This window comes from Periplaneta americana, chromosome 2 (assembly GCF_040183065.1).
Source record: "Periplaneta americana isolate PAMFEO1 chromosome 2, P.americana_PAMFEO1_priV1, whole genome shotgun sequence".
Lineage (NCBI taxonomy): Eukaryota > Metazoa > Arthropoda > Insecta > Blattodea > Blattidae > Periplaneta > Periplaneta americana.
In genome coordinates, this window is record NC_091118.1 from 186,054,364 (window position 1) to 186,068,426 (window position 14,063).

Consider the following 14,063-nt stretch of genomic DNA (forward strand, 5'->3'; position numbering starts at 1 on the left):
ACTTATGAAGTTCCAATGTCTCTTCAAATAGTTGTCTAAACAATAATTGTTGAGTAAAACGGTATGATGCTATAAATAAGTAAAATCAAAATGCGTACTTTCCATTATAGTCTCGAATTTCTTTCTATTTCTGCATTAGACAATTTTCACCAAATACGAATCTACAGTGTGTGAGAAATACTGGAGAGCAAGAGCCAAAACTCAGGATTAGTGAACAATAACTAAATACGAATAACTAAATACCAAATAGATCCCATCGCACCTCATCATACTCATCCTCTTTCACAATAGCCCTGCCAAGACTCTGGAATTCGCTACCTGCTAGCATCAGGGAATGTCGAAATAAAATTGAATTCAAACGCAAACTTACTAGGCACTTGGTCAGTAATTGATTTCTTGTAAATAGTTTCCTTCATCTATCACAAAATATTTCAATATCCAGTAATTTCATCACTATACAATTTTGTTATTCTAGGTTTAATTTGTAATTCAGTAAATATAAAATATTCTTTGTTTTTCTATGATAAATTATCTAGCTTTAATTAGTCAGGTAATCTTTTCATACTTTGATTTTTATTGTAATTGTAATTGTAAATTTAATACTAATTGTAATTTTATTTGTAATTGCAATTGTAAATTTAATACTAATTGTAATTTTATTCTTCATATTATAGTTGTAATCCCCTGGTAGAGGGGCAGAGAAGGCCTGACAGCCTTATTTCTACCAGGTTAAATAAATAAATATTACTAAATACTAATAGTTTAATATAGCTTGTAGCAGTAAATTCATCAGCCCGGGAAAAAACCCCTTATTGACAGATTTATGCTTAAAAGCAAGTTCTGTCAGAAACAAGTTCTACTGTGCTGCTAATAATAATAATAATAATAATAATAATAATAATAATAATACATTAATACATTAATACAAGATGAAATAATGACAGGGGACAGTGGAATATCCCATGAAAACATCTTCAGTACCAGCTTTGAACATTGCAAATACCACTAGGAATCATTTTCAGTTTTCAAGATCTGCATACCTGTTCCTGTAGCCCAAGTCGTAATGCCAATCCTTTCAACTGTGCCAAAGTAACATGCAACTGTTGACACCCATACCACACATACCGATTCTTTGCAACCTGAAAACATGTGAAAACTCTTTTCAAAATAAAAAAAAGCTCCCATGAAACTAACATCTAAGAACTGTTAGCGCACTTAAAGTGTCCGATTATGATGAAACAGTTTTTCTCTAAGATTACATCACTGATCGTAATATTGGCATATATTTAAAATTCAGATTTCTGGACCTATCTGTTTTATTGGAGTCCATATTTTGCGAAATACTTCTCTTTCTTTATACGTATATTATTAGAAGAAAACTCAACTGAGTTCAATTAGTATATTGTAATTCAATTTGGATTTTTAGTCAATTTAATGTAGATTACTTTTTTGTTACATTTTTTCCTTTTGCATTTTCTATATCTGTGACAATCATCAAACTGTACATAATTGGTAACCCAAACTTGGCTAGCCTGGAAGGCTAAGAGCTTTTATTATGATTAATATTCTTTTCTTTTGTGGGTATTCTTTCCAATCCACTGTTATGTACTTTGTTTATTACATAAATACGATTTAGTTTTGGTTTCATTAAGGCAACTCATTAATAATTAATTATACATCAATATCTTCAATTGGTACAAAATAATTTCTCAATTTGTCGCAATAAACTTCACCCTATTACTTTTATACTTCCTAACCCTATATGTTTTTACCTTTGCAGCCATCTGTAAGCTCTCCAAAACATTGATGATATCATATATTCTTCTGCGTTCTGTTCCCAGTTTGCTGGCAGCCTGATCTAGAGAAATCATCATATGTTCTCCTGATTTCATTTCTAGAGGAAAAATTTGTAAAAACCTGAAAGTCCAAAAGTACATATTTTCTTGATGAAGCTTCTGATAAAAAGCATTAACTGTATTTTTATTTTCGTATAAAAAACCAATGTAACATCGTAGAATAATCATTATGATTATCCTCAGATTAGGACTAACAAACGTGATTTTATGTTTAATTTACAAGTTCAACACAATCTACAGAGTAATTAGCTAATTCTCCATAAAAGCTACACTGATGCCACATATTCCCTCATCCCAAGAAGAAATCAGGCGATGGGGAAAGTAGATGTTTTAGGATAGGGGAGTGGAGCCATCTGTGAGGACATGGAAGTATGGGGGAAGATTAAAAGTTTGTGTAGACCCGAATCATCCATTCTTGAATTCATAATCTGAAACACTACCACATGCTACTATGGGAGTTGCCTATAAGATTTAAGATGTTCCTGATATCTTGCTGAGAGGTCCAGGGAAAGTAGTGTTTGAAATAGAAAGAGTAACGTCAATGACATAATGAATGGGAATTATGAGTAGAAGGGGAAGGAATAACATTGGTGGTACAAGTAATTAGTCTGGCACGATAATGATGCACTATCAGTGTAATGTAGGATTCTTTAATTGTGTGGAAGTAAACGAATCAGTACACCAGTATGTGAACTGAAATTTTTCGACTATTTTACGGAATTCTGAAGGGAGAAGCTTGTTAGTTAGTATGGCGTACTTTTGTCATCAGTCCATAAGGATATACAGATAATTATCAAATTATTTTTATGTTGAAAGTATTTGTGGCTTCTAACTAAAACTACGTGTTTGTCACTATATATATCCCACAGTAGCCACTGAAACAAAAATAAATAAATAACATAATTTAAAAAAATGTAGTGCAGTTTTTTTTTTTTTAAATTACCGCAGAAAAGCTTATTACAATCACATAGCCATGGAACAGTTAAGGTAAGAATTAATATGAAGCTGTAGAGTGAACACTTTGCAGCATTTACACTGAAAATTCGTATCACTGAGAGGATGTGTAGGTATGTAATTTACTATTGCATTCATCTAATTTCTCTGTATAAGAAACAGAGATAAATGGGTGTTGCAATGGCACACCCACATGTTACAGATCCTCCTACTTCAGTTCTAATGTCTCCCAACAAGCAGTACAGGTTAAGAAATAGGTTGACACTCCCAGCGTCACCGCTTCTAGCAAACCCACTAGACTAGACGGCATTTCAGAAGGCGGTTAGCTTCTATATGCGCCGTAGCATTTCTGGTATGTGACGTCACAAGCTTGTACAGTAGAACCAATCAGACTCAGTCTATAACAAGCACTTCCTGAGTTCGTTTGTTCATGTGCGAGTGTTTCAATACATAGAATAAGTAAAACTAACATTTACTGTGTGTATGTAAGGTAAATAAATGGAAGAAGAGACTGTAAAAAGACAAGTATTACACAAGCAGGCGCGGAAAATAGTGTTCAAGGTGTTTAATTATTTTAAAAACGTTAACGAGCAGAATGCTGCTGGCCATCTTGATTCTGGCAGCAACGTTGCCAACATGCAAGAAACGACTGCAGAAGCATGTGGTGTGGGATTGAGAACCGTGCAAAGAATATTGTTAGTGAAGGAAAGAGAGTTTGTTTGGTGTCATGCTTACAGTAATTAACGGCTAAGGTCTTTATTGTCTTTTGATGATTTAAATTCTCTCCTGCGCTATTTGTATTGCACGTGCTCGTGAAGTACGATGTGGCAATGTTGTACGCTGCCTTGCTCTCTCTATCTGTCTCTCACGACGCAAACGCTAGCAGATAACCGCCTTCCGAATTGCCGTCGACTCTAATCATCATTCATAAATCTGAGAATGGTTTATTTCAATCTTTATTTCATTTCACTGCAAAGTCATTTAAAAACATAAAGAGGTCCTTTTGCACACTCTATAATGCTACATACAGGTCTCAATTTAATAAACTGCACTGAGGACCTCATCAACAGCATCTGCAAAAAACACTAAGGGCCATATTCATAGACATTTTTAGCGCGGGCTTCCAGTGGATGATCAGCGTTTTTCGTATTCATGAACCAGTGTTAGCGATAGGATATGATTTGAATTCTGTACTAGTAACCAGTGGATAGCCAGGGCTAGCTTAGTACGCTCGTAGCGCGTGCTGCAAAATGTCTATGAATAGCACCCTAAAACACTAACATCTATAAAGAGACAGCTCTACAGGACATCATTACAAGCCAGGAACTTTGTACCAGATAAGATCACGGTAATTCACGAGTTAATATGTATGAGCTAAATCTAGTATAATGCCAACTGAGCTACTGAAAGGAAGACAGGAGGCATGAGTGCAGATAGTTATACTACACTGCTGGCAGTTTAGAATTCCTGGAACACTGCTCAGCTGGTTGATAATCCGAGTCCCATGCAATCGCTTTCATTCTCCTCCTTGAAACCACTACATTCTTGCAATCTACAGTCAATCATGAGTGAAATTTCATAGCAGTAAGACAGGTGTAGATGTGAGTGAGATTTCATTAGAGTACAGTACAGTAGTGTTGTGCAATGACCAGATGGCATTCACTGCATCGTCATATACAAAATGGGTCAAAAGTCACTTTCCCCAATATTCATTCTTTTTTTATTTTTTTTTATTTTAGTCAACATCTTAGGTTATTTAGCATCTGAATGAGACAAAGGTGATAATGCCGGTGAAATGAGTCTGGGGTCCAGCACCGAAAGTTACCCAGCATTTGCTCATATTGGGTTGAAGGAAAACCCCGGAAAAAACCTCAACCAGGTAACTTGCCCCAACCGGGAATCGAACCCGGGCCACCTGGTTTCGCGGCCAGACACGCTAACCGTTACTCCACAAGTGTGGACTACTCATTCTTAGTTTCATACTTGTACACATATACAGATGTCATAACTTGAACAAAAGAACAGCTGGTATAATAAGTGTGAGTTGGGAACCATGTTCATGCATCAACTATTTTCCCAATGTCATGTCTTGAAAACAGCCCTCATTTTACCGTTATGACAACAGGATGGAGCACGACCTCATTTTGATGTAGAAGTGAGGGACTTCTTGAACCAGCAATTCCATGAATAGATTGACCGTTGTGGCACAACAGAATGGTCGCCCAGATCATGCGACCTGACGCAATATGATTTTTTGCAGTGGGGCATCCTGAATGAAAAATGATGTTTTTTCCCCAGCAACCCCAGGATCTGCATCAGTTGCGACAGATGATCGAACAGTCATTCATGAAAATTGATAAAAATTGTGAGTTATGTTCTGTCATCTGTATATCAATGTCTAAACATTGTGAATTGTGTATCGAGAAACAAGGCCTCTATTTTGAACAAAATAAGTAAAGGAATGTGTGGTCAAATGTAAATTGAATGTAATTAAATGTAAGGAAGTGTTTGGAGAAAGCAACTTTTATCCCACCCTGCATTCATCATGAAGACATGCACTTAGCGGCTAAAAGAATGGGCTGACTCTTGGTCGATAGAAATGCTAAGTTCTATCACGTGGTTCACTCATGTAAACATAACCCAGTGCAAGGCATTGCTGTAGTGTCTCTTCATTGAAAGCCGTCCTTCTATAATATAGTGAACCTTACGAGCAGTGTGTGGCCCAGTGGTAAGAAGTCTGACATCCATACCAGAGGTTGTGAGTTTGCCTCCTGGTATGGTAAAATTATTTTTTTTTATTTTAACTTTTACTTAATTTATTAGTTTAAATGTGAAATGGCATTTGTTAACAAACTTCGTTATGCCTGCCTTGTAAAAATATTATTGCCCATCACCTGTGGGCTATTAATAGGTGAGACCTGGTCTATATAAACAAAAATACTTGTTTCACATCCTAAAAAAACGGACGCATATCAAACACAAATAAAAATTAAATTAACAAAAACAACAATTTGTTAATATATTAACAAAACAAGGCTGTGGTGGGGACTAGCATCTCGTCCACAAACCACCTGCGTCAACATCTGCCCTCATTCTGTGCAGCATGGAGTCCACAAGATTATGAAACAGGTCTAAATTCTTGGCCATCTTCTCCCTTGCATCTAGAACTCTGTACATAATTCCTCAGGTGTCCGATTAGAGCGTACGATCCTTTTGACTGCAGCCCACAAATTTTGAAACAGATTCATATCTGGTGAATTTGGAGGCCAGTCAACTGGGTCGACATCTCGCCTCCTCGTAAACCATCTTTGAATCCGGTTGGCGGTGTGTATCGGATGATTATCCTGCTGGAAGAAAAGTGTTCCTTCTGGATATCGTTTTCGGGCGGAAGGGATCATTACATTTGCCAAAATGTGTTCGTAGACTTCTGCCGTAAACAGACCGTGGATGCGTTCCAGAAGTCCTGCCCCATCGTATGCCATCCACCCCCAACACGCGACCCTCACGCGAAGCGTATCGGTGGTCATTCATACAATAAACTAGGGCAGTACTATCATTGGTATTAGAGACAATTATCTCGTCGGAGAAAACGACATTTCTCCAATCAAAGTCCTGTCGGAGAGTAGCATACACAGAATGTTACTGGAGACAATTACCTGGTCGGAGAAAATGACATTTCTCCAATCGAAGTCCTGTCGGAGAGTATAATATGCAGAATAACCTATGTAAACTAAGGCAATGAGTTATTGTTTCTGTGCCATCTTCAAGCATAATGACGAGACAGAACATTATATTAAAAGATAGCAGTATTGCTTGAAAGAGAGAGGGAGGTTTTTTATTATTATTAGAGTTTGGGCATATTCTAAGATATATCGCCACATAATTATAGCTTTGCGAGACACATATGATGGCAAATTTGTAATAAAAAAAAAAGAAGATTGGGGGAGATTCGAACCTTGAGCTACTACTACTAACTTGTTCAATATACCAATGCCGTAACAACTTACGCTACTGCAACTGTTTATATCAGTTCAGCATAATACATGGTTTTCCTGTTCATATTCGCTCAGGTTGATTTTGTATTTATCAATTTTATTATTATTTCACTCTTCAAGGGCCCTGATGTATCTAGAACCAACCCGCCATTCGATTTTATTACATATTTTTGCCTCTTAAACAAAATACAGCAAATTCAAATAGTTTAATTATGTATTACCTAGTGAACTATGGCGTTGACGAGACGAGCATGCGCAATGTTATGTCTCTGGAACTTAGAAATTGTCGGCCGCCCCATTCTTTTTGCCGCTAAGTGTACATTAACTGCAGAAAGTTATATGACAGAGCAAGACAAGCACTTAGACGTAAATTTCTCCATTTTATAACACTATTGTATTTTCTCCTGTATTTTTTCTAATTAGCCTACTACTGTATTTTCATTATTTTACTGTAAACTTCTATATTACCATACTGAAATTTTGCCAATGGCTGCACAACAAAACTGTCTACTCTGATGAAATTGCATGGGGCTCGGGCTGCTGAAATAGAAATATTATCAAACAAGGTTGTATTTTTTTTTAAAGAATAATGAAGGGAAGCATTCAACAGCACTGTTAAGACTGCAGTATTACAGACATTTTAGAACACTGCAGCACGACATTTTTGGGTTTTTGTAGCATGTCACAGATGCAGAAACAATCAACGTTTCGGAATTACGTATCACATCCAACATCAGAGAAAGGAAAACCCATCTGTTGGACTGTTAACATGAGGAGTGGAGGAAGAATAGTTCTCGGTATGGATCCAACACGTACTTTCCCTGCCTCTGAAGATGGAGCTGATACGTTGCACAAAATGCTAAATGGGAACGACTCTAGAATACAGGTAAGTAGCTAAACACTGTGTCATAATGTTGCGAGAAATCATGGCCAATTATACAGCGTAAAGTAATGATGGAAGATTTGCGGTAAAAGTCATTGTGGGAATCGAAATTCGAGGAAAGGAAGAGGTAAATGAAAACGTGTCGAAAACCACTAGGTGTTTAATGGAGTCGACCGTACTACCAAACATTTTTTTTTGTCCAGAATATTCCCCGTTCATTAGCTTTTTTTGACCGAGGGAAAGTACAATTTTTTTGGTCCAGGGAAATACTGTCTTTATTCGCTGACGAAACACATTGCTCATTTCAACTTGATAATTATTTTACAACAAAATCTACTAAGCTAGCCGTCATTAAACTATCTTCTTGTTACTAAAACAATTAACTATCAAATACTTTGAAATGTGTTGTGGCTGTGATAAAAGTATTGAAAATTGGTTTATACCGCCACATTGGCAGTGCTAAAAGTGTGCAATATGCGTTCAGTGGCCGGTGAATACTCCACCTTGGCGTGTCCAAACTTCATAATTATCAAAAATTAATCATCAAATCACGCCCATTCCTTTTTTCCCCGCTAATGATCTGTTCTTGTTTTCCCTCTGGCTCGACACAGAATGGTCACTAATGTTAGGACAGTTTGCTTACTTACATTCTACAGTCTAACCTTCTGAATGTTTCTGCATCTATAACATGGTGCAAACACCCAAAAATCTCGCACGACAGAATACCGGGAAGTATTAAATCATACTTTTTTCTCTTTCCTAAGATTCATCGTGTTAAAAACGTGTGTACTGTACATTACCTATTACATAGTAGACTGAGGGATTTATCCTTTCTGGATTTCGAATTTTCTTCTGATTGATGACGAACATAATATAATGGTAACACCTCTCCAACAGTAGCACATTCGGTAATAAAATTGTCTTTCTTTTCAACATCACTGGCAACTTTTGTCAGAAGTTTTAAATTTGCGGTTGGCGATAAATTATTTGAACAATCTTCAATTCTTGGAGTGTGATTGATTATTTCGCCCAAGACTTTTCTCCCAGGAGACATTGTTTGATATGTTTTTGTTATGATGTCATTCTCCATTTCAATGTTACCTGAAATATAATTTAATATCATGTATTAAGTTGCGTGTTTGATATCGAAATTGTACACAAGCACACATTACTAAATATACGTACTTTCAACGCTCGAACAGTTGTCTACATAACTTCCAAACCTTCAATTAAGCATGCAATTAAAATTATTTAATAATATAAACAAATACCTTACCTTTTTCATGCATTTACTAATAAAATTGTTCATTTCTCCACACATTCGCAGTGAGTTGGCAAAATTATTATGTTTTCTAATTTTGGCGCGAGATTCCACTCTACCGCACTCTGTGTCAAGGAGTCAGTTCAAGGTCCTCTGTGTATACCAACGAGAAAAATATACCGAGGCAGCCAAGGATTACATCATGGCAACGAGACTATATAATGTTCTTATTCTTGTTTTGTCTACGGTTGAAATTTCTCACAGATATTTCTTTTTTTAGTTATGATACGTCTATAGCACGAAAAATACGTACGTATACAATTGTCGAGCAATATTCTATTGTGATATAAACCACAGGGGGTAATAATTATTGCAGAAAAATCAATAGCCTTGGAGGACATTGTTCTCAGTTTCAACACTAGATGTCACGATGTCAGCAAAAGAAAAAAAAAGTTAATCCGCGTCACTGCTGCCACTATTGCCAGTCGAACACAACAACGTTGGAATATAAGAACGTATTGAATTGTTTTTATTTATTCCGCTATACTGGAGAATTAGCACGGTCACTTTGAACCGTGCCGTTACGTTTACCACCAAATTTAAGTAAATACACAATGTCACCAACATAAGAACATGACGTTGGTGTGTGGCGTAGTTGGCGGGAGAAATTTTTTCTCTCTCTGTCTACCTCCTTCGTTCTGAACATTATTGAGAGATAGCACCACTGTTAGCGACAATGTGTATTTGCGTAAATATTGCGAGTAAATTATGACGAGTGCCTTAAATGAGAGGCTCGGGACAGAAACAGTTTTGCTGTAGCTCATGCGCGGACCTCTCATGCAGTGGGAGCGTGATCCTTATTTGAATTTATTTTTGCGTGTACTTGCAGATTAAATGATTGAGATCCCTTCTTGCTCCGGTTACAGGCCTTGCATTTACGAAGGTTATGTTAGGTTAGCTTAGATTAGCTTAGCTTAGGTTAGGTTAGATTAGCTTTGGTTAGGTTAGATTAGTTTTGGTTAGGTTAGCTTAGCTTAGGTTAGCTTTGGTTAGGTTAGGTTAGCTTTGGTTAGGTTAGCTTTGGTTAGGTTAGCTTTGGTTAGGTTAGCTTGATTTGATTCGTCCATGTAGTAGTTAAAATTATATAATATTACAGTTTTTGATTCGTAATATTGTTAAAAAATAATAGGCCTATAATGAAAGCAGTGAATAATTTCAAGGTCCTTAAATTTTTTTTTCGTAAAAGGCTAGGTATTTTTCTATAGGCCAGAAATAAAACAGCAACGCCGTCATAATTACGTACTTTACGCTTTGGCGAACATTAACCGGAAATTTACTTTCCGTCATTTTAATTGTATTCCATGAAACACACCTTTTTTCCTGTTAATTTCCTTGTGATAACCTAGTTTATTATCTTATTACATCTTCATTTTCTTTTAATGCATTCAAAAAACCGCCGTTGTACTACATAAAACCTTGAACTTGACTAATGGAGTGAATTATTTAAGAATATAGTCGCGAATTTGACTACCACCATTTCGATTATATTTTGTTTGATACGGCTCGGTACGGCCCGGTGACTAGTGGCCAGCGAGTAGAGTCGACTATCGATATTGGTCTGCCGTGCGTATTATCCAGTTGTTCCATTTATTCTTGTACAATCCAAACCAGAGCAACGTCCACCGCTGGGGAGTAATGGTTAGCGTGTCTGACCGTGAAACGAGCGGGACCGGGTTCAAATCCTAGTTGGGACAAGTTACCTGGCTACTGTTTTTTTCCGTAGTTTTCCCTCAATCAATTGAAGCAGAATTGCTGGGTAACTTTGGGCGTTGGGCCTCAGACTCATTTCGCCATCATTTATTCACAATTCATCATCACGCATACCATTGCCCGGGTTAAGTTCACAGTGCAGTGTGCTGTACTTCTGCAAAAGCATGACCATTCGACTACCCAGTCATTCACAAAATAGGAGTGGTATGCGTAATAAGCCCCAGGCTGCAGTGCAAGCCTTCGGGTCCCAAAAAAAAAAAAAAAAAAAAAAGTGATAAAGCAAAAAAAGTGGCAGAATATTTCAAAGACAAGATTATGAGTCAAACTATACTAGTACTTAGGCTAAAGTTAGATCACATCGAATTACGCCACCTTCCCTCTTCCCCTCGCTAAGGGCTCCTGGTTATGACGGGAACGCAGCGTTATATATGAAATACCTCTCAGCACGAATGTAAATAATTAGGAACAGTCAGGAGATCATCCTAAGGATTTCGATACTGTGTCAAAAAGGAGATGAATTAAAAAAATCTCTATGAGAATCAGGGTGCCAAAGTTGTGTGTAAGCTATAAAAGAATTGTGGAGTGGCCTCTCTCAGTAATATCTCTGCAACTAGAGCTGCTACAGAACTGTGCAACCACTCTTTGGATTTGTAATCTGGAGTTCTGCAATATTAAAATTATTACAAGCCTGAGGTTGCAGGTTCGATCCTGGGCCAGCTCGATGTTATTTAAGTGTGCTTAAATGCGATAGGCTCATGTCAGTAGATTTACTGGCATGTAAAAGAACTCCTGTGAGACAAAATTCTGGCACACCAGCAACGCTGATATAACCTAGGCAATTGCGAGCTTCGTTAAATAAAACAACTTTTTTTTCTTTTTTACAGTCCAATTTGAGTCTCAAGGTGGTCAGCCAGAAGAGGTCAATTTTGAGAAAAAAGCTATATATAGATTCTTACAAACTAAAGTACAATCTAGACAATTTGACAGTAACAGGGTTGATGGTTGCAGCAAGGAGAACCATTCCAAAATTTTTTGCTAATTTCTGGACATTAATGGGATTAGATAAAGCATTTCTCCTTCAATTGGCCATTATCATTATTAAGGGGTCTGTTTCAATTTTGAGAAATCATTTTTATGGGTTTAATAATTGTGTTCTATTTAAGGTTTAAGATTGTGATGTCTATTTAAAAATTGTAAATCTCATATTTAATTTGTAAACAAATGTTTTACATTCACTAAATTTGTTTTATAACACTTTATCCTTGTGGCATCCCTTTAACAGGAGAAGTTTGTAGCAATGAATATTCCCAAAATTGTGTCAGTGTATGCCTAATAAGACACAGAAAAAGTTGCAAGCCGTGTTCACACAGAGGTTAAAAGTAGCATGCTGCACAACTCCAGGTTTAGAAGTTGCAGTTGGAGGTTACAAGAATGTTCACAAACAAAACACTACTTATGCAGATGGACAATAGCTGCAGCTTTTGTATCATTCTTGTTAGTTTTTCAGATGATGAAATGCAAGCAGCAGATTACTTACCAGCCGTATTAATATTATAAATCGAAGAACCAGATATCTCACTACCAAAAGAGAAAGATGCTGGATAGATAAATAAAAACAGAGAACAATATAAAGTCAGAGTCTCATTCGAAAACTACAAATATAGGAGTTGAATAATGTTATAAAACTTTTTGTCTCTCAGGAGGATTTTATTTTTATTATTATTTTGTATTTGGTACAGTAGGTCGTCAACTGCTTGGTACCGTACTGATGTCCAAAACATGTGTTAGAAATTAATCACTAACTTTTGAACAAATAAACATAGGAAAACGAAAAGTTTACCACCGTGTAGATAAGGGGTCCTGTAACTGTAACATCTGCATGAAACCAATCAGACCCTCAAGGTCAGCAAGACGGCTAGAGAAAACATACCTCGAAAACTGCATTCCAGCAGTCATTTTATGTACATAACTTCGTGAGATCTGAACTGATCCAGACATTTGAAATGCTGATCAATCGAGCACAATAAGATTAACTAAATACAAGCGAAAAAATTATCTCGAATAAATTGGACCCCCAACTTAAAAAAGAAAAAAAAAAAAAAAACAGTCGTGTAAATCTGTGAACTTTTAAAATGCTTTGAAATTCAAATTTCGAGAGAATGCAAAAATGGTGACAAGCACAACAGGGTGAAAGGACATCCCAAGACGAATCAAACAAGACCATGACTGTCACTGCATAGTACAAGTGATGACAGAGAGAGCAACAGCACTTGCAAGTTCTGTGGACTCTGTGGTTGTAGAATGACGAGATGTGTTACCGCAGCTGTCTACATCAGCTAAAACAGGGAGTCTGACTACTGTTTGTCTGTAAGCATACTATGTATTCATTGAATAGGCGAAATAAATTCAAAGCATTCCTTTTGCCAATTTTGCCCAGAACTGTCCTCACTGACAATAGTTCTACATTTGCTTTTAACTCATTAGGCAAGTATGTTAAAAATTGATTATTATACATAATGTGCAAAAAGTATCTTTAACACTGACTTCAAATTGTTTGTACTGATTATCAATTGTTTTCCACCAGATCTCACATAGTAGCAATTGCAGCCAATCAATAAAGTGGCAAGCTTACTTTAAAAATTACTGTTTCTAGTTAAGAAACGTATACAAATTAAATAAGTTGCTTCGACAACTATTTTACTGAAAACTATATGAAAAAGTTAATTAAATGTAATTATGAAACCTTCAGTTTTGTAGTGGGATGCTATAACCACTGAGCTACACTTTTACTTGGTTTTAATGTGAAAAAGTTTCACTATTACAATGAGGGGAATACAGCACTAAAGAGGGGAAATAGTTTCTATACCAGAACAGACAAATGGCCGTCTAAAAAATATGTACTGCAATCTTCGAATTTAGGATAAATACCAAATAATGACGGCTGCTGGTGAACTACTTTCATGTTGTATTATTGGTTCTGAGGAAAAATGCCAAAGCAGTTTGTTGAGGGCCATAATTATTTACCTTAATGTTGATGTATATTCTGATTGAGTTTCTGGCTGCTATGTACAAGTATTATCAGGCAGTACATCTCTCTTGACGATATGTGTCAGAGGAAGATCAATTGTTTGTATGCATCTGAAGTCTGATTAGTGTAATATGTAGGTAATAGGCGATGTATGCAATGAAGGGGGAAAGGAACTGGCCACCCTACCCCATTATCTCCTGGCCTAGTTGCTTCATAAGTGATGTCTTGTTGGTATCACTTGTGAGGTTCAGACCTGTCTTCAGACTGTTGACTAAACAACAACAATGTCGATGTTACAATAGTGTATGAGACATAA

The 14,063-nt window shown here is 36.6% G+C and overlaps 1 protein-coding gene across 2 annotated transcripts in view; it reads right to left on the reverse strand.

Moving 5' to 3' along the window:
* Positions 1-9,117, reverse strand: part of LOC138694920 (transcription factor E2F8-like) — a 29,311-nt gene extending 20,194 nt beyond the window's left edge. The window contains exons 1-4 of one of the 2 annotated variants that reach the window (XM_069819109.1): positions 8,965-9,117; positions 8,489-8,789; positions 1,773-1,917; positions 1,041-1,139 (exon numbers count right to left, since the gene is read on the reverse strand). In XM_069819109.1, the coding sequence (XP_069675210.1) occupies positions 1,041-1,139; positions 1,773-1,917; positions 8,489-8,789; positions 8,965-8,977 (558 nt within the window). In that variant the 5' untranslated portion in view covers positions 8,978-9,117. The remainder of the gene's footprint in view (positions 1-1,040; positions 1,140-1,772; positions 1,918-8,488; positions 8,790-8,964) is intronic. The other variant, XM_069819110.1, reaches the window with a different exon arrangement.
* Positions 9,118-14,063: the final 4,946 nt, after the last annotated feature.